Genomic DNA, 26,637 nt, shown 5'->3' on the forward strand with positions numbered 1-26,637 from the left:
TCCATCTGATCCAATGTATCATTCAGGGCCCTTGTTTCTTTATTGACTGTGTGTCTAGATGATCTATCCATTTCTGTAAGTGGGGTGTTAAAGTCCCCTGCAATGACCACATTCTTATCAATAAGGTTGCTTATGTTTATGAGTAATTGTTTTATATATCTGGGGGCTCCGGTATTCGGCGCATAGACATTTATAATAGTTAGCTCTTCCTGATGGATAGACCCTGTGATTATTATATAATGCCCTTCTTCATCTCTTGTTACAGCCTTTAATTTAAAGTCTAGTTTGTCTGATATAAGTATGGCTACTCCAGCTTTCTTTTGTCTTCCAGTAGCATGATAAATAGTTCTCCATCCCCTCACTCTCAATCTAAAGGTGTCCTCAGATCTAAAATGAGTCTCTTGTAGACAGCAAATAGATGGGTCTTGTTTTTTTATCCATTCTGATACCCTATGTCTTTTAGTTGGTGCATTTAATCCATTTACATTCAGTGTTATTATAGAAAGATACGGGTTTAGAGTCATTGTGATGTCTGTATGTTTTATGCTTGTAGTGATGTCTCTGGTACTTTGTCTCACAGGATCCCCCTTAGGATCTCTTGTAGGGCTGGTTTCGTGGTGACAAATTCCTTCAGTTTTTGTTTGTTTGGGAAGACCTTTATCTCTCCTTCTATTCTAAATGACAGACTTGCTGGATAAAGGATTCTTGGCTGCATATTCTTTCTGTTTAGCACACTGTAGATATCGTGCCAAGCCTTTCTGGCCTGCCAAGTTTCAAAGGAGAGATCAGTCACGAGTCTTATATGTCTCCCTTTATATGTGAGGGCACGTTTATCCCTTGCTGCTTTCAGAATTTTCTCTTTATCCTTGTATTTTGCCAGTTTCACTATGATATGTCGTGCAGAAGATCGATTCAAGTTATGTCTGAAGGGAGTTCTCTGTGCCTCTTGGATTTCAATGCCTTTTTCCTTCCCCAGTTCAGGGAAGTTCTCAGCTATAATTTGTTCAAGTACCCCTTCAGCACCTTTCCCTCTCTCTTCCTCCTTTGGGATACCAATTATGCGTATATTATTTCTTTTTAGTGTATCACTTAGTTCTCTAATTTTCCCCTCATACTCCTGGATTTTTTTATCTCTCTTTCAGCTTCCTCTTTCTCCATAACTTTATCTTCTAGTTCGCTTATTCTCTCCTCTGCCTCTTCAAGCCGAGCCATCGTGGTTTCCATTTTGTTTTGCATTTCGTTTAAAGTGTTTTTCAGCTCCTCGTGACTGGTCCTTAGTCCCTTGATCTCTGTGGCAAGAGATTCTCTGCTGTCCTGTATACTGTTTTCAAGCCCAGCAATTAATTTTATGACTATTATTCTAAATTCACTTTCTGTTATATTATTTAAATCCTTTTTGATCAGTTCATTAGCTGTTGTTATTTCCTGGAGATTCTTCTGAGGGGAATTCTTCCGTTTGGTCATTTTGGAGAGTCCCTGGAGTGGTGAGGACCTGCAGTGCACTTCCCCTGTGCTGTGGTGTATAACTGGAGTTAGTGGGCGGGGCCGCAGTCCGACCCGATGTCTGCCCCCAGCCCACTGCTGGGGCCACAGTCAGACTGGTGTGTGGCTTCTCTTCCCCTCTCCTAGGGGCGGGATTCACTGTGGGGTGGCGTGGCCCGTCTGGGCTACTCGCACACTGCCAGGCTTGTGTTGCTGGGGATCTGGCGTATTAGCTGGGGTGGGTAGGCAAGGTGCACGGGGGCTGGAGGGGCAGGCTTAGCTCGCTTCTCCTTAGGTGATCCACTTCAGGAGGGGCCCTGTGGCAGCGGGAGGGAGTCAGATCCGCTGCCGGAGGTTTGGCTCCGCAGATGCACAGAGTTTGGTGTTTGCACTGCGCGAGCAAGTTCCCTGGCAGGAACTGGTTCCCTTTGGGATTTTGGCTGGGGGATGGGCGGGGGAGATGGCGCTGGCGCCTTTGTTCCCCGCCAAGCTGAGCTCTGCCCTCCGGGGGCTCGGCAGCTCTCCCTCCCTTTGTCCTCCAGCCTTCCCGCTTTCCGAGCAGAGCTGTTAACTTATGACCTCCCAGACGCTAAGTCGCGCTTGCTGTCGGAACACAGTCCGTCCGGCCCCTCCGCTTTTGCCAGCCAGACTCGGGGGCTCTGCTTGACCCCGGGCCACCCCTCCGCCCCGGCTCCCTCCCGCCAGTCCGTGGAGCGCGCACCGCCTCGCCGCCCTTCCTACCCTCTTCCGTGGGCCTCTCGTCTGCGCTTGGCTCCGGAGACTCCGTTCTGCTAATCCTCTGGCGGTTTTCTGGGTTCTTTAGGCAGGTGTAGGTGGAATCTAAGTGATCAGCAGGACGCGCGGTGAGCCCAGCGTCCTCCTACGCCGCCATCTTCCGGACCTTCTCATACCACATTTTCTTTATCCATTCATCCATCAATGGACATGTGGGCTCTTTCCATACTTTGTCTATTGTTGATAGTGCTGCTATAAACCTGGGGGTCCATGTGTCCCTTCGAAACAGCACATCTGTATCCCTTGGATAAATGCCTAGTACTGCAGATGTTGGGTCATTTGGTAGTTCTATTTTTAGTTTTTTGAGAAATCTGCATACTGTTTTCCAGAGTGGCTGCACCAGCTTGCATTCCCACCAACAATGCAAAAGAGATCCTCTTTCTCTGCATCCTCGCCAACATCTGTTGTTGCCTGAGTTGTTAATTTTAGCCATTCTGACAGGTGTAAGGTAGTATCTTACTGTGGTTTTGATTTGTATTTCCCTGATGATGAGTGATGTTGAGCATTTTTTTATGTGTCGGTTGGCCATCTGGATGTCTTCTTTGGAAAAGTGTGTATTCATGTCTTTTGCCCATTTCTTCACTGGATTATTTGTTTTTTGGGTGTTGAGTTTGATAAGTTCTTTGTAGATTTTGGATACTAACCCTTTATCTGATATGTCTTTTGGAAATATCTTCTCCCATTCTGTCAGTTGCCTTTTAGTTTTGCTGATTGTTTCCTTTGCTGTGCAGAAGCTTTTTATTTTGATGAGGTCCCAGTAGTTCATTTTCGCTTTTGTTTCCCTTGCCTTCGGAGATGTGTTGAGTAAGAAATTGCTGTGGGCAAGATCAAAGAGGTTTTTGCCTGCTTTCTCCTCGAGGATTTAATGGCTTCCTGTCTTACATTTAGGTCTTTCATCCATTTTGAGTTTATTTTTATGTATGGTGTAAGAAAGTGGTCCAGGTTCGTTCTTCTGCATGTCGCTGTCCAGTTTTTCCAACACCACTTGCTGAAGAGATTGTCTTTATTCCATTGGATATTCTTTCCTGCTTTGTCAAAGATTAGTTGGCCATATGTTTGTGGGTCCATTTATGGGTTCTCTATTCTATTCCATTGATCTGAGTGTCTGTTCTTCTGCCAGTGCCATACTATCTTGATGATTACAGCTTTGTAGTATAGCTTGAAGTCTGGGATTGTGACACCTCCAGCTTTGGTTTTCTTTTTCAAGATCGCTTTGCCTATTCGGGGTCTTTTCTGGTTCCATACAAATTTTAGGATTATTTGTTCTAGCTCTGTGAAGAATACTGATGTTACTTTGATAGGGATCGCATTGAATATGTAGATTGCTTTGGGTAGGATCGACATTTTCACAGTATTTGTTCTTCCTATCCAGGAGCATGGAATATTTTTCCATTTCTTTGTGTCTTCTTCAATTTCTTTCATCAGCTTTCTATAGTTTTCTGTGTATAGATTTTTCACCTCTTTGGTTAGATTTATTCCTAGGTATTTTACGGGTTTTGGTGCAATTGTAAATGGGATCGATTCCTTGATTTCTCTTTCTGTTGCTTCATTGTTGGTGTTCAGAAATGCAACCAATTTCTACACATTGATTTTATATCCTGCAACTTTGCTGAATTCATGAATCAGTTCTAGCAGTTTTTTGGTGGAATCTTTTGGGTTTTCCATCTAAAGTATCACGTCATCAGCGAAGAGTGAAAGTGTGACCTCCTCCTGGCTGATTTGGATGCCTTTTATTTCTTTGTGTTGTCTGATTGCAGAGGCTAAGACTTCCAATACTATGTTGAATAACAGTGGTGACAGTGGACATCCCTGTCTTGTTCCTGACCTTAGGGGGAAAAGCTCTCAGTTTTTCCCCATTGAGGATGATAATAGCGTTGGGTCGCTCGTATATGGCTTTTATCATCTCGAGGTATGATCTTTCTATCCCTACTTTCTTGAGGGTTTTTATCAATAAAGATGCTGTATTTTGTCAAATGCTTTCTCTGCATCTATTGAGAGGATCATATGGTTCTTGTCCTTTCTTTTATTGATGTGATGAATCATGTTGTTTTGCGGATATTGAACCAGTGCGTGCGAGAGAATCTTAAGCAGGCTTCACATTCAGTGCAAGCCTGACTCAGGGCTTGATTCCATGACCCTGGGATCATGACCTGAGCCTTAATCAAGAGTCAGAAACTTAGCAGACTGAAGCCACCCAGGCGCCCCTGGCTGGTGATTTATTAAAGCTTGATGGGTTGAAAACTAGTTTATATGAAGCAATTTGAAGGAATGCTAGATGTTTAAAAATATGCTATTTTTGCTGTAATTAATGATATTACTACTAGAAATGATGATGGCAGCTCTAGAAAAAAACACGTATGGGCCGAATTTGGTGTTCTCTCTGGCTAAATTGCTCATTTCTCAGATCTTTGTGGGGCTGGCTCTTCTGGTCATCCTGGGTTCAGTTTTTCTGTCACCTCTTCAGAGGTGATTTTCAGTCACATGACATGATTGTAATTTCTTTTCATTAGAATACTTACCATGCTATTTTCCTGTTTATTTGCTACTTCGTTCGACTCTCTCTTCCCCCAGAATGTCAATGTCCTGTGAAAAGGGCCTTATCTGACTCATTCAGTGCTCCCTTCTCTAGAAGCCAGAGCAGTACCTGTCACATAATAGATGCTCAAGAAATAAATGCTTCCTGAATAAGTAATGAATGAGATCATTTAATTTTTATAATAACCCTGTAGGCAAAAATACACTTTACACATGAAGAACCGTGTGGAAAGATATCAAGTAATTTTCCCAGTGAAGCTGCTGGGGTGTTTGAATGAGCATCATAATGTTAATACACCTGTTACGCTTACAAGAAATGGGAAATCTAATCGCTTATGTCTCTTCACCTCTAGACATGAATGGCCTAAATATTTGCTAGACAGGTATCTTTGTTGTCTTTAATTTCTCTAGAGGGGACTCCAGTTCTCAATTCATAACGTGGTTTAATTTTAGTGCCTCAAAACCTTCACTGTCTTTCCAGTACCATTAATTTTTTTAATGTAATTAAAATTAAAAATAGTTTCCTTATAAAAGCAGTACTTACTGTAAAAAATAGGTAAGAAAAAAACACGAAAAAAAATAATCCATTCACAATTTGGCACCCAGGTAATTACAACATCTTGTTAATCACCCCTGGTAATGTATGATAGACAAAGAAATGTTTTAAAATAAAATAATTTCTTACATGCTTTTCATTATATTTCCCAATGTTTACCTAACGTTTAGGTATTTTCCCATCAGTGTTCATCTATATAACACTGAAAGTCTGTATGATATTACTATGATGTGAAAGGACACATCACAACTTACTGAATGAAGGGGAGGGATTGGGGATGTAGGGGGTCACAAGGTACAAACTTCCAGGAACAAGATACATAAGCCACAATGACTGTCGCTGACACTGCCGTGTGATGTGTGTGGAAGTTGTAGAGAGTAGATCCTGAGAGCTGTCATCACAGGGAAAGAATTTATTTTCTTTCTTTCTTTTAGTTTTTTCTATCTACATGAGATGGTGCATGCTCACTAAACTTACTGTGGTAACCATTTCACAATATGTGTAAGTCAAACCATTATGCTGTGTACCCTAAACTTATGCAGTACTGTGTATCAATTATATTTCAATAACACTGGAGAGCAAACAAACAAGTAAATAAAATAACTTACTGAATCAAAGCCCTATTTTTAGATTTTTGAATTTCTCACTCTCCTTCCCATACCTCTCTTTTTTTTCTTTCTTTCCTTCTTTTTTTTTAAATTTTTTTTAACGTTTATTTATTTTTGAGACAGAGAGAGACAGAGCATGAACAAGGGAGGGTCAGAGAGCGAGGGAGACACAGAATCTGAAGCAGGCTCCAGGCTCTGAGCTGTCAGCATAGAGCCCGACGCAGGGCTCGAACTCACGGACTGTGAGATCATGACCTGAGCCGAAGTCGGCCGCTTAACCGACTGAGCCACCCAGGCACCCCACTTTCCTTCCTTCTTAAATCAGCGTACAAGCAACAGTGCAATGAACATCCTGTTTTATGGGTCTTTGGACACTTATCTGATTATTACATTAGAATAAATGCCTAGGGGTGCCTCAGTGGCTTAGTCAGTTAAGCCTTCAACTTGATTTCAGCTCAGATCATGATCTCATGTTTCATGGGATCAAGCCCCACGTCAGGCTCTGTGTTGATGGCTCAGAGCCTGCTTGGGATGGTTTCTCTTTCTCTCTGCCCCTCTCCCACTCGCTTTCTTTCTCTCCCTTAAAATAAATAAATAGACATTTTAAAAAAGAAGAAGAAGAAATGCCTAAAAGTTTATTTGTTCAAGGATCTTATTCCAGTTTTTGTTATTTTTGTTGCATTTTTGCCCCTCTGCTAATCTGTATTTAACATTTTTAAAAATGTATAGGGCAACTGTTTAGGGTTGGGACAGATGGGATAGACTATATTTAGCCACTAAGTAGCTATGTGACCTTGGGTAAGTTACTTAGGTCTCATTTGCCTTTATACATACAAAATTATGATAATTACTTTATAGGGCTGTTATTAGCATCAAGTGAGTTGAGTATGTAAAATGTGTACCACAGTGTCTGGCACTTGGTGAACATTTGATAAATGGTAATTATTATAATTCACAGAAAGTTTAAATGTTTACATAGTCATATTTCTTTTTCTTTCTTTTTCTTTTTTTTTTTAGGTTGTAGCAAAATGTGCTTGTTTTTTTTTAAATATGAAATTTATTGTCAAATTGGTTTCCATACAACACCCAGTGCTCATCCCAACAGGTGCCCTCCTCAAAGCCCATCACCCACCCTCCCCTCCCTCCCACCCTCCCATCAACCCTCAGTTTATTCTCAGTTTTTCAGAGTCTCTTATGGTTTGGCTCCCTCCAACTCTCTTTTTTTTTTCCTCCTTCCACTCCCTCATGGTCTTCTGTAAAGTTTCTCAGGATCCACATAAGAGTGAAAGCATACGGTATCTGTCTTTCTCTGTATGACTTATTTCACTTAGCATAACACTCTCAAGTTGCATCCATGTTGCTACCAAAGGTCATATTGCATTCTTTCTCATTGCCAAGCAGTATTCCATTGTGTATATAAACCACAATTTCTTTATCCATTCATCAGTTGGTGGACATTTAGTCACTTTCCATAATTTGGCTATTGTTGAAAGTGCTGCTATAAACATTGGGGTACAAGTGCCCCTATGCATCAGCACTCCTTTATCCCTTGGGTAAATTCCTAGCAGTGCTATTGCTGGGTCATAGGGTAGAACTATTTTTAATTTTTTGAGGAACCTCCGACTGTTTTCCAGAGTGGCTGTACCAGTTTGCATTCCCACCAACACTGCAAGAGGGTTTCCGTTTCTCTACATCCTCTCCAACATCTATAGGCTCCTGATTTGTTCATTTTAGCCACTCTGACCAGCGTGAGGTGGTATCTCAGTGTGGTTTTGGTTTGTATTTCGCTGATGAGGAGTGATGTTGAGCATCTTTTCATGTGCCTTTTGGCCACCTGGATGTCTTCTTTGGAGAAGTGTCTATTCATGTTTTTTTCCCATTTCTTCACTGGATTACTTGTCTTTCGGGTGTGGAGTTTGGGGGAGTTCTTTATAGATTTTGGATACTAGCCCTTTGTCTGATACGTCATTTGCAAATATCTTTTCCCATTCCTTTGGTTGCCTTTTAGTTTTGTTGATTGTTTCCTTTGCAGTGCAGAAGCTTTGTATCTTGATGAGGTCCCAATTGTTCATTTTTGCTTTTAATTCCCTTGCCTTTGGAGATGTGTCAAGTAAGAAGTTGCTGCAGCTGAGGTCAGAGATGTTTTTTCCTGCTTTCTCTTCTAGGGTTTTGGTGGTTTCCCCCTGAGATCAGGAACACAACAGGGATGTCCACTCTCACTGCTGTTGTTTAACATAGTGTTGGAAGTGCTAGCATCAGCAATCAGACAACTAAAGGAAATCAAAGCCATCAAAATTGGCAAAGATGAAGTCAAGCTTTCACTTTTTGCAGATGACATGATATTATACATGGAAAATCCGATAGACTCCACCAAAAGTCTGCTAGAACTGATACATGAATTCAGCAATCTTGCAGGATACAAAATCAATGTACAGAAATCAATTGCATTCTTATAAACCAATAATGAAACAGAAAGACAAATAAAGAAACTGATCCCATTCACAATTGCACCAAGAAGCATAAAATACCTAGGAATAAACCTAACCAAAGATGTAAAAGATCTGTAATGCTGAAAACTATAGAAAGCTTATGAAGGAAATTGAAGAAGATATAAAGAAATGGAAAAATACTCCGTGCCCATGGATTGGAAGAATAAATATTGTTAAAATGTCAATACTACCCAAAGCTATCTACACATTCAATGCAATCCCAATCAAAACTGCACCAGCATTCTTCTCGAAGCTAGAACAAGCAATCCTAAAATTCATATGGAACCACAAAAGGCCCCGAATAGCCAAAGTAATTTTGGAGAAGAAGATCAAAGCGGGAGGCATCACAATCCCAGACTTTAGCCTCTGCTACAAAGCTGTAATCATCAACACAGCATGGTATTGGCACAAAAACAGACACATAGACCAATGGAATAGAATGGAGACTCCAGAGTTAGACCTACAAAAGTATGGCCAACTAATCCTTGACAAAGTAGGAAAGAATATCCAATGGAAAAAAGACAGTCCCTTTAACAAATGGTGCTGGAAGAGCTGGACAGCAACATGCAGAAGAATGAAACTAGACAACCTTCTTACAACATTCACAAAAATAAACTCAAAATAGATAAAGGACCTGAACGTGAGACAGGAAACCACCATATTTATTTTTCTGTAGTCACAGGTCCTATGCTTAGGAATTACTCTAAGGTTATAGGGATATTCACCTGTATTTTCTTCTGGAAAATCACAGAACTTCTATGTTTTTATATTTTACATGTAAGATCTTTAATGTGTATGGGATATTTTGCTGTTCATTATGAAGGGATCATCTAATTATATATATTTTTTCCTTATATGGTTAATCAGTTTTCCCAACATTTAATGAACTACCATCATCCTCAAAGACTTGGGTTGCTATTTTTATAATATACAAAATTCCCACACACACATGAATTCATTCTCGCCTTTTTTGTTTCATGGATGTGTCTAACTCGTTCTGCATTTAATACTGCTTTGTTTTATTTATTGCAACTTTTAGAATATGTGTTGGGGTGCCCGGGTGGTTCAGTTGGTTAAGGATCTGACTTCAGCTCAGGTCATGATCTCACTGCTCATGAGTTTGAGTCCTACATTGGGCTCTAGGCTGACAGCTCAGAGCCTGGAGCCTGTTGAGGATTCTGTGTCTCCCTCTGTGTCTGCCCCTCCCGCATTCATGCTCTGTCTGTCTCTCTCTCAAAAATAAATAAACATTAAAAAATAAAAAAAGAGTATGTGTTAATATCTGACAGAGGAAGAAATGCTGGCTTATAATGATATTTTCCAAAGTTTCTAAGATACTCTTGTATATCAGTATTTTGACATTAACACTAAACCACAAACTGATGCTTAAAATAATCATGAATGCATTAAAAAATAATAGCATTAAAAATTGTTCAATTTGATGGAGAATATCTTTTATAGTACCCTATTCCAATGCAGAAAACATAGCATGTACCTTTGTTCATGTTCTTCAATAAAAGTACTTCAGAAAAACCTAATTATCTTAATATTAATGGTGAATATCGCTTGTTAAGATTATTTCTAGGTATTTCACAATTTTTGCTCTCGTGAATGCTATCTCTTTGACCATTGTGGTTATTGCTCTTACATAGAAATTTATTTATTTTTTAGAAATTGCTATTGTCACAAACCACCTTACTGAACAATCTGCTCTTAAAATTTTAAACTGATTTTGTGTGTCAACTATCTTCAATTTAAAAAATTTAAGACCTGAGAGGAGGAAGATGACAGTGTAGGAGGACGCTGGGCTCACCGTGTCCTGCTGATCACTTAGATTCCACCCACACCTGCCTAAATAACCCAGAAAACCACCAGAAGATGAGCAGAATGGATTCTCTGGAGCCAAGTGTAGACCAGAGGCTCACAGAAGAGGGTAGGAAGGGTGGAGAGGCGGTGCGTGCTACACAGACTGGTGGGAGGGAGCCGGGGCAGAGGGGCAGCCCGCCGGTGAAGCAGAGCCCCTGAGCCTGGCTTGCAAAAGTGGAGGGGCTGGATGGAGTATGTTCGGACAGCAAGCGGGACTTAACATCTGGAAGGTTATAAGCTAACAGCTCTGCTCGGAGAGCAGGAGGGCTGAAGGACAACAGGAGGGAGAGTTGTTGAACCCGGACAACAGAGCTCAGGTTGGTGGGGAACAAAGGCGCTTGCCAGTGCCATCTCCCTTGCCCATCCCCCAGCCAAAATCCCCAAGGGAACCAGTTCCTGTCAGGGAAATTGCTTGCACCGAGAAAACACCCAACGCTGAGCTTCTGCGGATCCATCTCTCCAGCGGTGGGTCTGACTCACTCCCAGTGCCCCAGGGCCCCTCCTGAAGTGGATCACCAAAGGAAAAGCGAGCTGAGCCTGCCCCTCCCGCCCCTGTGCACCTTGCCGATCCACCCCAGCTAATACACAAGATCCCCAGCACCACAAGCCTGGCAGTGTGCAAGTAGCCCAGATGGGCCACGCCATCCCACACTGAATCCTGCCCCTAGGAGAGGGGAAGAGAAGGTACACACCAGTCTGACTGTGGCCCCAGTGGTGGGCTGGGGGCAGACATCAGGTCTGACTGCAGCCCAGGCCACCAATGCAAGTTATTCAAGACAGCACAGGGGAAGTGCCCCGCAGTTCCACACCACTCCAGGGACTATCCAAAATGACTAAAGGGAAGAATTCCCCTCAAAAGAATCTCCAGGAAATAACGACAGCTAACAAACTGATCAAAAAAGGATTTAAACAATATAACAGAAAGTGAATTTAGAATAATAGTCATAAAATTAATCGCTGGGCTTGAAAACAGTATAGAGGACAGCAGAGAATCTATTGCTACAGAGATCAAGGGACTAAGGAATAGCCAGGAGGAGCTAAAAAATGCTATAAATGAGCTGCAAAATAAAATGGAGACAGCCACAGCTCGGATTGAAGAGGCAGAGGAGAGAATAGGTGAACTAGAAGATAAAGTTATGGAGAAAGAGGAAGCTGAGAAAAAGAGAGATACAAAAATCCAGGAGTATGAGGGGAAAATTAGAGAACTAAGTGATGCACTAAAGAGAAATAATATACGCATAATTGGTATCCCAGAGGAGGAAGAGAGAGGGAAAGGTGCTGAAGATGTACTTGAAGAAATAATAGCTGAGAACTTCCCTGATCTGGGGAAAGAAAAAGGCATTGAAATCCAAGAGGCACAGAGAACTCCCTTCAGACGTAACTTGAGTCGATCTTCTGCACGACATATCATAGTGAAACTGGCAAAATACAAGGATAAAGAGAAAATTCTGAAAGCTAGGGATAAACATGCTCTAACATATAAAAGGAGACTGATAAGACTTGTGACGGATCTCTACTGAAACTTGGCAGGCCAGGAAGGAATGGAGGAAATCTTCAATGTGATGAACAGAAAAAATATGCAGCCGAGAATTCTTTATCCAGCAAGTCTGTCATTTAGAATAGAAGGAGAGATAAAGGTCTTCCCAAACAAACAAAAACTGAAGGAATTCATCACCATTAAACCAGCCCTACAAGATCCTAAGGGGGATCCTGTGAGACAAAGTACCAGAGACATTGCTACAAGCATGAAACCTACAGACATCACAATGACTCTAAACTCATATCTTTCTATAATAACACTGAATGTAAATGGACTAAATGCACCAGTCAAAAGACATAGGGTATCAGAATGGATAAAAAACAAGACCCATCTATTTGCTGTCTACAAGAGACTCATTTTAGACCTGAGGACACCTTCAGATTGAGAGTAAGGGGATGGAGAACTATTTATCATGCTACTGGAAGCCAAAAGAAAGCTGGAGTAGCCATACTTATATCAGACAGACCAGACTTTAAATTAAAGGCTGTAACAAGAGATGAAGAAGGACATTATATAGTAATTACAGGGTCTATCCATCAGAAAGAGCTAACAATTATAAATGTCTATGTGCCAAATACGGGAGCTCCCAAATATTAAAACAATTACTCACAAACATAAGCAACCTTATTGATAAAAATGTGATAATTGCAGGAGACTTTAACACCCCACTTACAGAAATGTATAGATCATCTAGACACACGGTCAATAAAGAAACAAGGGCCCTGAATGATACATTGGATCTGATGGACTTCACAGATATATTTAGAATTCAGCATCCCAAAGCAACAGAATATACTTTCTTCTCCAGTGCACATGGAACATTCTCCAAGATAGATCACATACTGGGTCACAAAACAGCCCTTCATAAGTATACAAGAATTGAGATCATACCATGCATACTTTCAGACCACAATGCTATGAAGCTTGAAATCAACCACAGGAAAAAGTCTGGAAAACCTCCAAAAGCATGGAGTTTAAAGAACGCCCTACTAAATAATGAATGGGTCAACCAGGCAATTAGAGAAAAAATTAAAAAATATATGGAAACAAACGAAAATGAAAATACAACAATCCAAACGCTTTGGGATGCAGCGAAGGCAGTCCTGAGAGGAAAATACATTACAATCCAGGCCTATCTCAAGAAACAAGAAAAATCCCAATACAAAATCTAACAGCACACCTAAAGGAAATAGAAGCAGAACAGCAAAGAAACCGTAAACCCAACAGAAGAAGAGAAATAATAAAGATCAGAGCAGAAATAAACAATATAGAATCTAAAAAAACTGTAGAGCAGATCAATGAAACCAAGAGTTGGTTTTTTGAAAGAATAAACAAAATTGATAAACCTCTAGCCAGGCTTCTCAAAAAGAATACCTATCCTTCTCAAGCTGTTCCAAAAAATAGAAAGGGAAGGAAAACTTCCAGACTCATTCTATGAAGCCAGCATTACTTTGATTCCTAAACCAGACAGAGACCCAATAAAAAAGAGAACTACAGGCCAATATCCCTGGTGAATATGCATGCAAAAATTCTCAATAAGATACTAGCAAATCGAATTCAACAGCATATAAAAAGAATTATTCACCATGATCAAGTGGGATTCATTCCTGGGATGCAGGGCTGGTTCAACATTCGCAAATCAATCAACGTGATACATCACATTAATAAAAGAAAAGATAAAAACCATATGATCCCATCAATCAATGCAGAAAAAGCATTTGACAAAATTCAACATCATTTCTTAATAAAAAGCCTCCAGAAAGTCGGGATAGAAGGAACATACTTAAACATCATAAAAGCCATTTATGAAAAGCCCACAGCTAACATCATCCTCAATGGGGAAAAACTGAGAGCTTTCCCCCTGAGATCAGGAACACGACAGGGATGTCCACTCTCACCGCTGTTGTTTAACATAGTGTTGGAAGTGCTAGCATCAGCAATCAGACAAAAAAAGGAAATCAAAGTCATCAAAATTGGCAAAGCTGCAGTTAAGCTTTCACTTTTTGCAGATGACATGATATTATACATGGAAAATCCGATAGACTCCACCAAAAGTCTGCTAGAACTGATACATGAATTCAGCAAAGTTGCAGGATACAAAATCGTTGTACAGAAATCAGTTGCAGTCTTATACACTAATAATGAAGCAACAGAAAGACAAATAAAGAAACTGATCCCATTCACGATTGCACGAAGAAGCATAAATACCTAGGAATAAACCTAAGCAAAGATGTAAAAGATCTGTAATGCTGAAAACTATAGAAAGCTTATGAAGGAAATTGAAGAAGATATAAAGAAATGAAAAAACATTATGTGCTCATGGGTTGGAAAAATAAATATTGTCAAAATGTCAATACTACCCAAAACTATCTACACATTCAATGCAATCCCAATCAAAACTGCACCAGCATTCTTCTTGAAGCTAGAACAAGCAATCCTAAAATTTGGAACCACAAAAGGCCCCGAATAGCCAAAGTAATTTTGAAGAAGACCAATGCAGGAGGCATCGCAATCCCGGACTTTAGCCCCTACTACAAAGCTGTAATCATCAAGACAGCATGGTATTGGCACAAAAACAGACACATAGACCAATGGAATAGAATGGAGACTCCAAAGTGGGACCCACAAAAGTATGGCCAACTCATCTTTGACAAAGTAGGAAAGAATATTCAATGGAAAAAAGACTGTCTCTTTAACAAATGGTGCCGGGAGAACTGGACAGCAACATGCAGAAGAATGAAACTAGACCACTTTCTCACACCATTCACAAAAATAAACTCAAAATGGATGAAGGACCTGAATGTGAGACAGGAAACCATCAAAGCCCTAGAGGAGAAAACAGGAAAAGATATCTCTGACCTCAGCCATAGCAATTTCTTACTTGACACATCCCCAAAGGCAAGGGAATTAAAAGCAAAAATGAACTACTGGGACCTCATCAAGATACAAAGCTTCTGCACAGCAAAGGAAACAACCAACAAAACTAAAAAATAACCAACGGAATGGGAAAAGATATTTGCAAATGACATATCGGACAAAGGGCTAGTATCCAAAATCTATAAAGAGCTCACCAAACTCCACACCCGAAAGACACATAATCCAGTGAGGAAATGGGAAGAAAACATGAATAGACACTTCTCTAAAGAAGACATCCAGATGTCCAACAGGCACATGAAAAGATGCTCAACATCACTCCTCATCAGGGAAATACAAATCAAAACCACACTCAGATATCACCTCACACCAGTCCGAGTGGCCAAAATGAACAAATCAGGAGACTATAGATGCTGGCGAGGATGTGGAGAAACAGGAACCCTCCTGCACTGGTGGTGGGAATGCAAATTGGTGCAGCCACTATGGAAAACAGTCGGAGGTTCCTCAAAAAATTGAAAATAGACCTACCCTATGACCCAGCAATAGCACTGCTAGGAATTTACCCAAGAGATACAGGAGTACTGATGCATAGGGGCACTTGTACCCCAATGTTTATAGCAGCACTCTCAACAATAGCCAAATTATGGAAAGTGCCTAAATGTCCACCAACTGATGAATGGATAAAGAAATTGTGGTTTGTATACACAATGGAGTACTACGTGGCAATGAGAAAGAATGAAATATGGCCCTTTGTAGCAACGTGGATGGAACTAGAGAGTGTGATGCTAAGTGTAATAAGCCATACAGAGAAAGACAGATACCATATGTGTTCACTCTTATGTGGATCCTGAGAAACTTAACAGGAACCCATGGGGGAGGGGAAGGAAAAAAAAAAGAGGTTAGAGTGGGAGAGAGCCAAAGCATAAGAGACTCTTAAAAACTGAGAATAAACTGAGGGCTAATGGGGGGTGGGAGGGAGGGGAGGGTGGGTGATGGGTATAGAGGAGGGCATCTGTTGGGATGAACACTGGGTGTTGTATGGAAACCAATTTGACAATAAATTTCATATATTTAAAAATAAATAAATAAATAAATATCCAGTTAGTATTCTCATTTCCCTCAACTGTCTTACACAGACAACATACATATATATTTGGTCTATGTGTTTAATCAGCAGGCAAATAAATTCCAAATATTATAATTAAAAAATAAAAATAAAATAAAATAAAATAAACATAAAATAATTAAAAAAATAAAAAATTTAAGACCTGATTTTGTTGTATTTTTTGAGGAGGTAATCATTATTATTTGCAAATATAATGACTCAGTCATTATATATCTAATATTCGTAACTCCTTTTTTCTTATTTTAGCACATTGATTAGAACATTTAAGACATTGTGTAATAACAGCAACAGAACCATCATGCTTTCTGTCTTTGCTGATGATGTCCTGTCTGCAACAGGAGAGCCATGCCTGCTCTCTTTCCAGCACGACCTTCCTTTAACGCTTATATTTAATCATATTCTTTTACATGCTCTCATCAGCAGAAACAGAACAGTGGCTCATCATTTCCTTCTCCACATCGACAGTATTTTTCTCAGTGACAAGCAGCTATTTCAGTCAAAAATTGCATGTGTTCTAGATTTTCCAGTGGCTGATTTTAAGGGAAAAAAAACGGTCTATTTCATTTATGTTGTTTTGTGTTACCTTTGCAGAAGAAAGGCTGATGATGTGTTGATCTTTCTCATTGGTTACGATCTCGGTGACACTGAACATGTGCCCCACAAGTTTCCCCACCGGCTTGGTACTGATGTTGGGATGCCACAACCGGAGTACCTTGTCGTCTCCTAACAAGGAGGACATGGGAAGGTTATTTGTTTTTTCAGGGATACAGACAGCTGTACAGACAGCTGGTCAAAGTTTAAAAAGTGCCTCTCAATCATATCCTTCTCATCCTTCTAATACCAAATCACATTCTGCTTCTTCCAGGATGCCGTCTATGATTGACTTGCTAAGAGGCCAGGCTTGCTTTAGGGCCACTTCCTCCTGTCAGGCTGTTTTGCAATAATTGTATTTACACACACGAATGTGAATTCTTATAAATATTTTATGAGTCCTTTTCTTGATTCAGTACTTTCCCACTCATTCATGCATTAATGTATTATTTGTATTTTATTTACTTCCCAAGGTATTTTAGACAGATGTTCTTTTGTCTTCACATTGAGAGGAAGAGGAAAATTGCACATAATCTCTACCATTATAACAAATCGACTGTTTTCCTGTCTCCATCTTCCCTTCTAGCACATATCCATAAGCATCTATAATTTACACATACTTACTATCATAGCATACATACTATTTTTTAATTGTTAAAATCATATGCGTACACGGTAAAAGATTTAACAACACAAAAGGCTATAATTTTGTCAAAAATGTCTTCTTTTCCCTCAGAATCCCTACTTCACCTCCCTATAGATAATCACTGCTAACTGTTTTCTCCCTCTTTTTTAAAAATAAACTTTTTATTTTCAGAGTTAAGGAAAACACTTTTCCATTCGTATTGAAATGCGTTGAATTATTTTTAGGGGGTATTTAGTTTACCATTTCTCAACAACAAAAAATCACTATTACTAACTTTTATCTTTGATATACACATTTAAAAAATATAGTATAAATGTTTCCAAAATAAAAAAAATCACTGTGTTTTAAAATGTATTTTTACCAAGAAATCACAGCATGCTGTCTTGAATGCAGGGAAAGACCAACCGTGTTATTATATGTGGGGATTACAAGGCAAGTTGCTTTCTGTTTTTTTTCCCAGGGTTATTGAAATATAATTGACATACAACATTGTGTGAGTTTAAGGTATGCAACATGATTATGTGATATAAGTATATATTGCAAAATGAGCTTAGTTAACACATGACCACCTCACAGTTACCTTTTTTCCTTGTCGTCAGAACTTTTTAAGATTTGCTGTCTTCATAACTTTCAACTCTACAATACAATACTGTTAACTATAGTCACCATGTAGACTTTATATCCCCAGAACTTATTCATCTTATCACTGGAAATTTGTACCCTTTTGTAAAATACAAATTTTATATGTTCAATATAATTCAAATTATACACACACACACACACACACACCATTTTTTTTTGCATTTGTGGAAAAGCACAGGTCCACACCTTCATAATTATCATTTTGGCTGCTACATCATCATTTTTTAACATTTCCTATCAATAAATGTTCCTGCTAATTCTAGTCTTTCACTTTATTCAGCAACTTACGTATTTTTTTTCTTCTTTTGGATATTGTTATTGAGGATAAATTTCCATGTTGTTAGGTTGTTTTCTAAAATGGTCATACCAAATTCCAAAGCCATCAACTATATATGATTATACCAGTTTCATCAAACTTGGGCCAGCAAATGGATTTTATCACAATTTAAAATATTTGCTATTTTAATGTCTAAAATGACACTATGTTTTTATTTAATTTATATGACAACTGATGCTGCTGAATTTTTTTCTCCCACGTATATCTGCTATTATATCTCCTCCTATGAATTATTTAATCATATACTTTACCCATGGTCTATTAGAATTCTGATGATCTTAAAAATTAAAATCTAATAAAATTTTATTATCATATGCATACACACACACACATCCACTTTTATGATAAAGACTAGCTAGTTGTTTACCAACTCTTATTGTCTCTTACTGGGTACACAGCTGGACTATATTTCCCAGACTCCCTAGCAGTTAGGTGTGATCAGATTACTGACTTTAAGCCAGTGAACTAAGAAAATTGATATCAGATTTGACATGAGTAAGAGAAATACATTTCCATTTTGCTTGAGTCATTATACATTTTGGGATTTATTGTAAGGAATAAGTTTAAGAATTCTCTGACCTTGCACCAATGGGTTAACAAGGCTTAGAGTGGAAAGCTGCCACAGGGTAAAAGTGCCTCCAGAGTAGAACAAAGGATAGAGCAGAGTGGAAAGCCCCTTGCACAGGAGGAAACTGTCCAAGAACAGATAGAGGTGGAAAGTTGCTGCAGCAAGGTGAAAATGCTGAGAGCTAGTTAACAACAAAAATGCCTTGTTAACCCTGAGGTAGCATGTTCTATTTGTCTTAGCACCTAGAAAAGTTAAGATAAACAGATACAGGACCTGGTGCCTGTAGTAAATGGCCATGTGCTCGGTGCCAGGACTTTGATTTGTATTGATCCTAACACCTAACACCTCATACCTTTAAAACCCCCTTTCTCTTACACACATGAGTTAATGATCACGTTTTATTGTCTCTTTAATGATCACTGTTTTATTGTCCATCACACTTTTCAGCCTTCTGATCCTAATAAATACTGAGCAAAGATCCTTACTCAGGGTTCTTGTATCCTCCTGGACATTAGCCTCTCTCGTATTCAATTTTGTGTCCACTCTCTTGCTGGCCAAGAGAGAACTCCAGACTCAAAGTCTGTGACAATTTATTTGTTACAGCATTATCTAAACTAATGCGTAGTTGTAATCTAATTATTTTAAACAAGCAACCTAAACCATGTGTAATAATTTACAAAATATAGAATATTTTTATTTTATTAAGCTTATTTATTTTAGGAAAGAGAGAGAGAGAGAGAGAGAGAGAGAGAGAGGAGAGAATGAGTGGGGGAGGAACAAAGAGAGAGAGACAGAGACAGAGAATCCCCAGTAGGCTCCATGCTGAGAGTGCAAAGCCTTATGCGGGGCTTGAACTCATGAACTACAAGATCATGACCTGAGTGGAAATCAAGAGTTGGACCCTTAGCCAACTGAGCCACCCAGTTGCCCCCCAAATACAGAATATTTTTAATATATTGGATGTCCTATTTCACAAATAATTAAATGTCATTTTGAGTCATATAAAATCATCAAAGAATTTCAAGTTGGAACCCTAGAAATATATAATCCAACTCTCTTATATCAGAAAAGAAACTAACTCCTACATATTAAGTGATTTTCAATTAAATGATTTACTTTACTTTAATGATTTAAGTGTGATTTGTCCAGAATCACATATCAGAAAATGGTATCACATTAGGAATATTATGGCACATTCTTGATAATTTATTATCAAGGACCTTCAGGGCACTAGAAAAATAAGATTCTACAATAACACTATAACTTAAGGTATAATTTATATATAAGTTATACAAGACACAATTTGTGTATTAAAAAATACAAAATTCAAAGTGGTCACGTTAGTTAATCAGGTATCACATATTTGGCCACCCACAGGATGAATTTGCTGATATATATTGGATTTTTTTATGGAAATAAACTTACCCACACCAGTCAGGGAGGAGAATTAGATAACTTACCAGCTGGACATTTATAGACCAAAGAAATGTTCTAGACACAAATGTTTTCATAATTCTATGATTATTTTGCCAAGTTCCATAAAAAGAAAAAGGAACATAGTATTTTATTTCTCTCCTTTGAGTATTCCAATCCATTCTTCAAATCTTAGCATACCTTTACCTCCAAGAATATTTCAAAATGTCTTCATATTCTTTAAAACCAAGTGCCCCTGCCTATGTGTTCCCTGCCCCAGCATGTTTTATAATTAATTATTCATTTTTCTCTACCATCCACTCGAGGGCAGAACTTTTTCTTTTTTATCATAGTATCTCAAGTGTGTAATCTACAGTGGGAGTTCAAATATTTATTGAACAACTTCCACAACTTCAACTTTGGGATGCTGAATCCTAGCTCAGAAGTTTAACTATCAAGTGGCACAAGACTGGGAAAACATGTATCCAAACAAAAATAAATCTTTGTTGAATGTTCGCCTGATTCCTTCCACTCCAGAAGTTGTTGGGTTATGGAATCTTAGTAGAGACAGGCTGAAAAATCTCAGGGCACAATTGACTCTTACCTTCTATTTCTCAGGCAACTGGTATGGATTGAATCATGTCTCCCCAGAATTCTTATGGTGAAGCCTTGACCCCCAATGTGATGGTATTTGGAAATGGGGTCTTTGGGAGATAATTAGGTTAGAGTGAAGTTTTCAGAGTTGGGCCCTAATGATGGGATTACTGTTCTTATAAGGAGAGACACCAGAGAGTTAGCTCTCATGCTCTCTCTCTCTCTCTCTCTTTCTCTCTCTTTGCCATGTGAGGATAGAGGGAAAAAATGGCCATGTGCTGGCCAGCAAGAGAGCTCTCACAAGACATTGACCATGCTGGTACTTTGATCTTGGACTTCCAACCTCTAAAACTGACAAAATAAATTTCTGTTGTTTAAACCATCCAGCCTATAGTATTTTGTTATGGTAGCCTAAGCTGACCAAGACGGTGACCAAGATATTTTAAGTGGGTAAGGGGGATGTTTTGTTAAATTTAAAACTTCCACGTTGCTCTTATTAACAAGAAAAAAAATATCTTAAGAAATTACTTCATGCTTGACATTTTGTTAGATGTTGAAAAAATTCTAGATACTGACCCTACTGAAAGTCTTTTTCAGAAGACCAAAACTTATACCTTCTAGAACTTATTTCCAACATTTCCTCCCTAAAGCTGCCCCTGATCACTGTCCCCAGCCTCAGATGGTGTTAGGATTTCTTCCCCATTCTTAGGTTGTTTTCTTCCTGTTTTGTTTATAGCAAAAACCTTATTTAATTATTATTATTATTATTATTATTTGCTTAAATATCTGTTTACTCATTATCTGGTGGGTCTTATATTTCTCATTTACAGCAGGGTTTGACAAATAGTAAGTGCTTAATACATGTTTGCTAAGCGAATGAATTGGCTAGTAGAGTCACTCAGGGAGTGCTTACAAAATATGTATGTGGGGAAAGTCTACCTTGATTTGAAACCTGGCTCTATCACTCACTAGCCTTATGGCTTTAAGTAAGTGACTTCATCTCTCTATATCTGGGTTTTCTCATCTGTATATATATCAGGGATGACTGGAACTTTCGTCATAACCTTATTGTGATATTAAATGGGGTCATACATGGATAATCTGAACAGTTACTGGACTATGAGTGGACTATTACTACGACTCTATTCTTCTTCTTCTAAATCGCTGTCATGTGCAATGTATTTTATATAAAATGTTCGGGGGAGAGAGAGAAGAATGCATTCACAGTGATACAAAACATGCCCTGCTCTTGAGAATTTATAATCTAGTAGAACCACTAAGGCAAGCATGAATGATCTGGAGGTAAAGTAAGCGTTCATAGAAAATATTTCAAATCTGAAGGTAGGATTTTCTACTATAAATGATATATTATGGGTCATAAAGGGTTAATTCCTTGTTCTTTTGTTATTTTTCATTTATTTTAGTTTCTCTCTTCCTTTTTTTTTTCACAGTGATTTAGATAAGGCCACATACAAAGATAGGATTTTCTTTCCTTTAGCAAGCTCCTATTTCAGCTGGTGAGTCAGTGGATCCAAATGCCTCACTCTTGATGAGATGAGCTGGCTCAATGCAGAGAGAAAAGCAAGGGAGGGAGAGACTGTGTCAACCAGATTGCTGTGGTCCAGGGGTTGCAAAAAGGGGCTGGGAGCAAAGAGGACTGACTTGAGCTCAGGTTTCTGAGACGACCGGTTGCATGATGAATTGAGACAAACCATTCTCTTTTCTGGGGCCTCAATTTCCTTATCTGCAAAATTTTGATCTCCTGAGATTCCTTCCCATTCTAAAGTTTTATGATTGTGTGCTGTGGAGGGAGGGGATTACTACAGTGAGAGTACAGAGCAACCAGGAATTTGTAAAGGTAATGAGAAAAACTCCAGATTATCAGCTACATGATTCATACTGAATAATTCCTATAATGCAGTATTTTGCTTGCATTCTCTTTTCATTGGCAAGTATGTTCAGAACCTGAGCCTCAGGCCCACAGGTAGTTGGGCTTTACCACTCCTGGAGGATGAAGTCGGGCTATCCTCAGAAGAAAATCTGTGACTTGTATGACACAGGAAGAAGGATACAATGAAAGATTATGACTTGAGAAATGTGGCAAACGAAGAGCTTTGTCCAGTGTGCATTATGAAAGAAACCCATTGTGTGCTACCAGAGTCTTCCAGTTGGGTTTGGTTTTTATTGATAGTAATGGAATCCTTACGTGGTCTGTGTGGTGGTTATTTGGAGCCAGAATGATCAGAAAGGGACATGATACTAAGCTCTAAATGTCTACAGTGCTTAATCTGTATTGTTATTGTTACGATTATTAATCTGTTGACTCATGATCCATGTTGTATTATAGTTATGTATTAATATGTCTTATTTGTATGATTAAATTTAGAATTCTAGAAGGTTAAAATACAACCTGATCTCTATGACACATAATGCCTAGTCTGTAAAGCTGTGCAAGAAATATTTGTTGAATGAAATATTAACAAGTGCATGCAGAGCCTCCAAGTTATCTTGGATGGCAGAGAATTGTTTTTATACACTGGAACTTCCAAAGTAGGAGTTTAGCTCTTAAAATGCCAATAGAGATGGATATTAGCTTTAAAAAAAAATTCTTCATGGTCACTACAACAATGCTCAGGAAGTTTGCAATTTTTTTGTTTGTTTTGTTTTGTTTTTGTAAATACCTTGTCCTGGTTTGGCTTTTTTTTACCTCCCTGCAAGAGCTTCTATTTTTTCAAGCTCATCAAATGTCCCTGCATATTTCACACATTCAACTATGCCTAGCAAAGCTGCTTTCATAGTATATTTTGAGTCATCAGCTGGTACATACAGTACATTTAGCAATGTGCTTGGCTGAGTCACTAATCAACAAGAGTATTCTCCTGAGGAAAACGTGTTTTCAGTTATTGAGGAATTGCATTTTCTACTAATAGAAGCTCTGTAACTGTGACAATTTAATAAATTTTGCATGGTGAAAAGTATCACTTGCCTGTCAGTCATACTGCTAGATGTTTTGGTTTTGTAAGAAAGCTAGAAAACCTATAATTAATAAGATTTCAAAGCTATAGCTGGGCATCTTATAATATAATGACCACTGAGGTTATAATGAAGGTCAAATACCGTATTCCATAAACACTGAAGTGGTTTGAGTTCCAGAACTTTACCAAACACGTTTGTGTTTTTTCCCCCTCAGAAATGATTAAAATATCTAATATTACAAAATATATGAAACCTGGTCAATTCTTACATTTTGAATTATTTTGTGTGAGACCAAAGTGCTGTTCAAAGGAGTTGATTAAGATGGAAGTGACAGTTTGTCTTTTCAGAAGAATCCAATTTAGGAATCAGAGCTCACTATAGCTGTGCCATTTTGCTTTCTTATAGGGTTTCCTGAGGAGGGTCTGAGTTGAAGTAGGATAGAGGCCACTATATTTTCACCAAACTCAAGACATGCCATGCTGGGACAGAGTCCATGATAGTTCTATTCTCTGTCCCAGGACCACTGTGCTCTTGCCCTCATCCCCAGAACACCCCTACCTCCTTCTGATGAGTGGTCAGCATCATTTCCTCACAAGGAATAAGCCAAGACAGTCATTGGCTCAGCAAAGGGCAATGGGGATCAAGAAATTGTGAAAGAAGGACATCACCTCTTTTTTTGAAAACATGTGATCTTAGTATTTGTTCTCTTATGTGTTCTAGACTTCAGTGCGGGGCTCTTTAAAGGATAACCTCAGTGCACCTGGGTGGCTCAGTGGGTTAAGCATCTCACTGTTGGTTTCGGTTCAGGTCATGATCTCACAGTTCCTGAGTTTGAGCCCCGTTTGGGGCTCTGTGCTCACAGCGTGAGGCCTTGTGTGGGATTCTCTCTCTTCCTCTTTCTCTGCCCCTCCCCTGCTCACACCATCTCTGTCTTTTTCAAAATAAATAATAAATTAAAAAAAAAAAAGATAACCTCAATTAGCACAGCTTACAGACTTGGATCCCTGTTCATTTTGAGAATTATCACCACCAAGCATCAGGAAACTCACCCCCTGTGCAAGCCATGACTCCCACATACTACTCTGCAGACTCCTTATACATATGCTTTGCTTTCTTGATGTCCTTGCTTGAAATTTAGAAGTCTGTGGTGCATTAATGCCTCAGTTTTCTGAGTACACAAAGCTCTGACTATATATTGAGTAATACCTAATTAGCAGACTGGGTTCCAAAATTTCCAAAGAACATTTTAATTTATCTCCCTATGAACAGGAATTTCCTTAAACAAGAGAATCAGGGTATTTTAAGCTCAAGGGAATCTTGGAATTGATGTAGTTCAACTTCCTCTGTTTACCAGATAAGGAAAGTGAGCAATGGGAGAGATTACATGATTGTTGAAAATCAGACAGTTGGTTAGTGTCCAGGTTATGACTAAACCCAGCTCTTCTAACTTTTAGTGCAGTATTTTTACTTGTTTTGCTTTTCGATAGACTACTGTATATTTTTTTTAAATAATATTCAAACCATAAACTAGTTTTAAGTAAGCGTTGTGAAAGGGCCCAAAGCTGAGCACAAATTTCAATATAAACTTCAAATATAAACTTGAAGAAAACTTTAGCTTTATGTCCTCGGGGGAGATTACTCAGGTGTGCAGAGACAGTGTGACTATCTTTACACAGTTGACCCTTGAACAACACAGGTTTGAACTGCGTGGGTCCACTTATATGAGGATTTTTTTTTTTGATAAATACACTATGGAACTATAAATGTATTTTTTTCTTCCTTATGACTTTCTTAATAACATTTTCTTTTCTCTGGCTTACTTTATTGTAAGAATACAGTGTATAATACATCAAACATTCAAAGAATGTGTTAATCAGCTGTTTAGGTTATCTGTAAGGCTTCTAGTCAACAGTTGGCTGTTGGTAGCTAAGTTTTGTGGGAGTTAAGAGTCACTTAAAGTAGGGATTTTCTACTATAGGGGGTCAGTGTCCCTGACCACTGCATTGTTGAAAGGTGGACTGTACTTATCAATATTGCGCTTCAGGGCTGAGGCATGATAGGAAACTCTTGATAGGAAAACAAAGGTGTGTGTGTTTTGGGGGAAGGAATTTGAAGGAGCTGGTTGCATTACTCACTGAACAGTTTTGCTCTTTTAATAAATATTTTTGCTCTAAGAATTTACCAAATGGTACGTTTGTTGGTGACAGCTTGCTTCTTAAAAATCTTGTTTGCTCTTTCCCTTGATAAAGTTCAGATCTCCAGTATAAGCCATTTTCTTGATGTTTGTTTGAGTTTCTGTTTTGTTCATTTACATCTTTCAAGTCTATGTGATCTTTACTTAAGGTGACTCCGATCTCCTTGAGGTACCCCAGGAGCTCTTCTTCTCACACATGTAGGCAGCCTGGGGCCGCCACATCCCCTACATCCAACTAGGCCTTTTTTCCATCACCAAAAGGAGCATCCTCTTGGGTGTCTAATCACATGTGACATTTGAGTTCAAACTTGAGATCTGCTTGCTCTCCTTCCCATGTAAGCAACCTCTTCCTGATCTCTGGTGACAATACAGCTGCTGCTCTTCTGTTTCTCCTACTTTACACACTTGCAGCTGGTTGATCTGTCTTGTTAATCCCAATGCCATTCTTACTTCAGGTTTTATGACTAGTTTCTTTCCCAGGCCTTTGGGACTGGCTCTCTCTTTTCTTTTTCCATTGCTCCTACCATTCAGCCCTCACCACTTCACTCATGACTTCTGGAACAGCCTCCTAACTGGAACCTCTGAGTTCTTTTTATTCCAATAAAACCCCCATATGTTTGCCAAAGTGACTTTACCTATGTGTTATAGATGGATTGAATTAATACTTATTGAAAAGCAACTACATGCCAGGCATACATTATCTCAGTTAATCTTAAACACCACCATATGTGGGTTTTGTTATTGTTAGTATTATTATTTGTAGATATTTTTTGCGCACTTATTATGTGCTAAGTACTTTATTTGA

The 26,637-nt window shown here is 38.9% G+C and overlaps 1 protein-coding gene across 2 annotated transcripts in view; it reads right to left on the reverse strand.

Moving 5' to 3' along the window:
- The window catches only part of WDR64 (WD repeat domain 64), a 149,936-nt gene that overhangs the window by 71,141 nt on the left and 52,158 nt on the right, over positions 1-26,637 (reverse strand). For both annotated transcript variants that reach the window (XM_049633850.1, XM_049633852.1), the window contains one exon: positions 16,455-16,594. In XM_049633850.1, the coding sequence (XP_049489807.1) occupies positions 16,455-16,594 (140 nt within the window). The remainder of the gene's footprint in view (positions 1-16,454; positions 16,595-26,637) is intronic.

This window comes from Panthera uncia, chromosome F1 (genome assembly GCF_023721935.1).
Source record: "Panthera uncia isolate 11264 chromosome F1, Puncia_PCG_1.0, whole genome shotgun sequence".
Classification (NCBI taxonomy): Eukaryota; Metazoa; Chordata; class Mammalia; order Carnivora; family Felidae; genus Panthera; species Panthera uncia.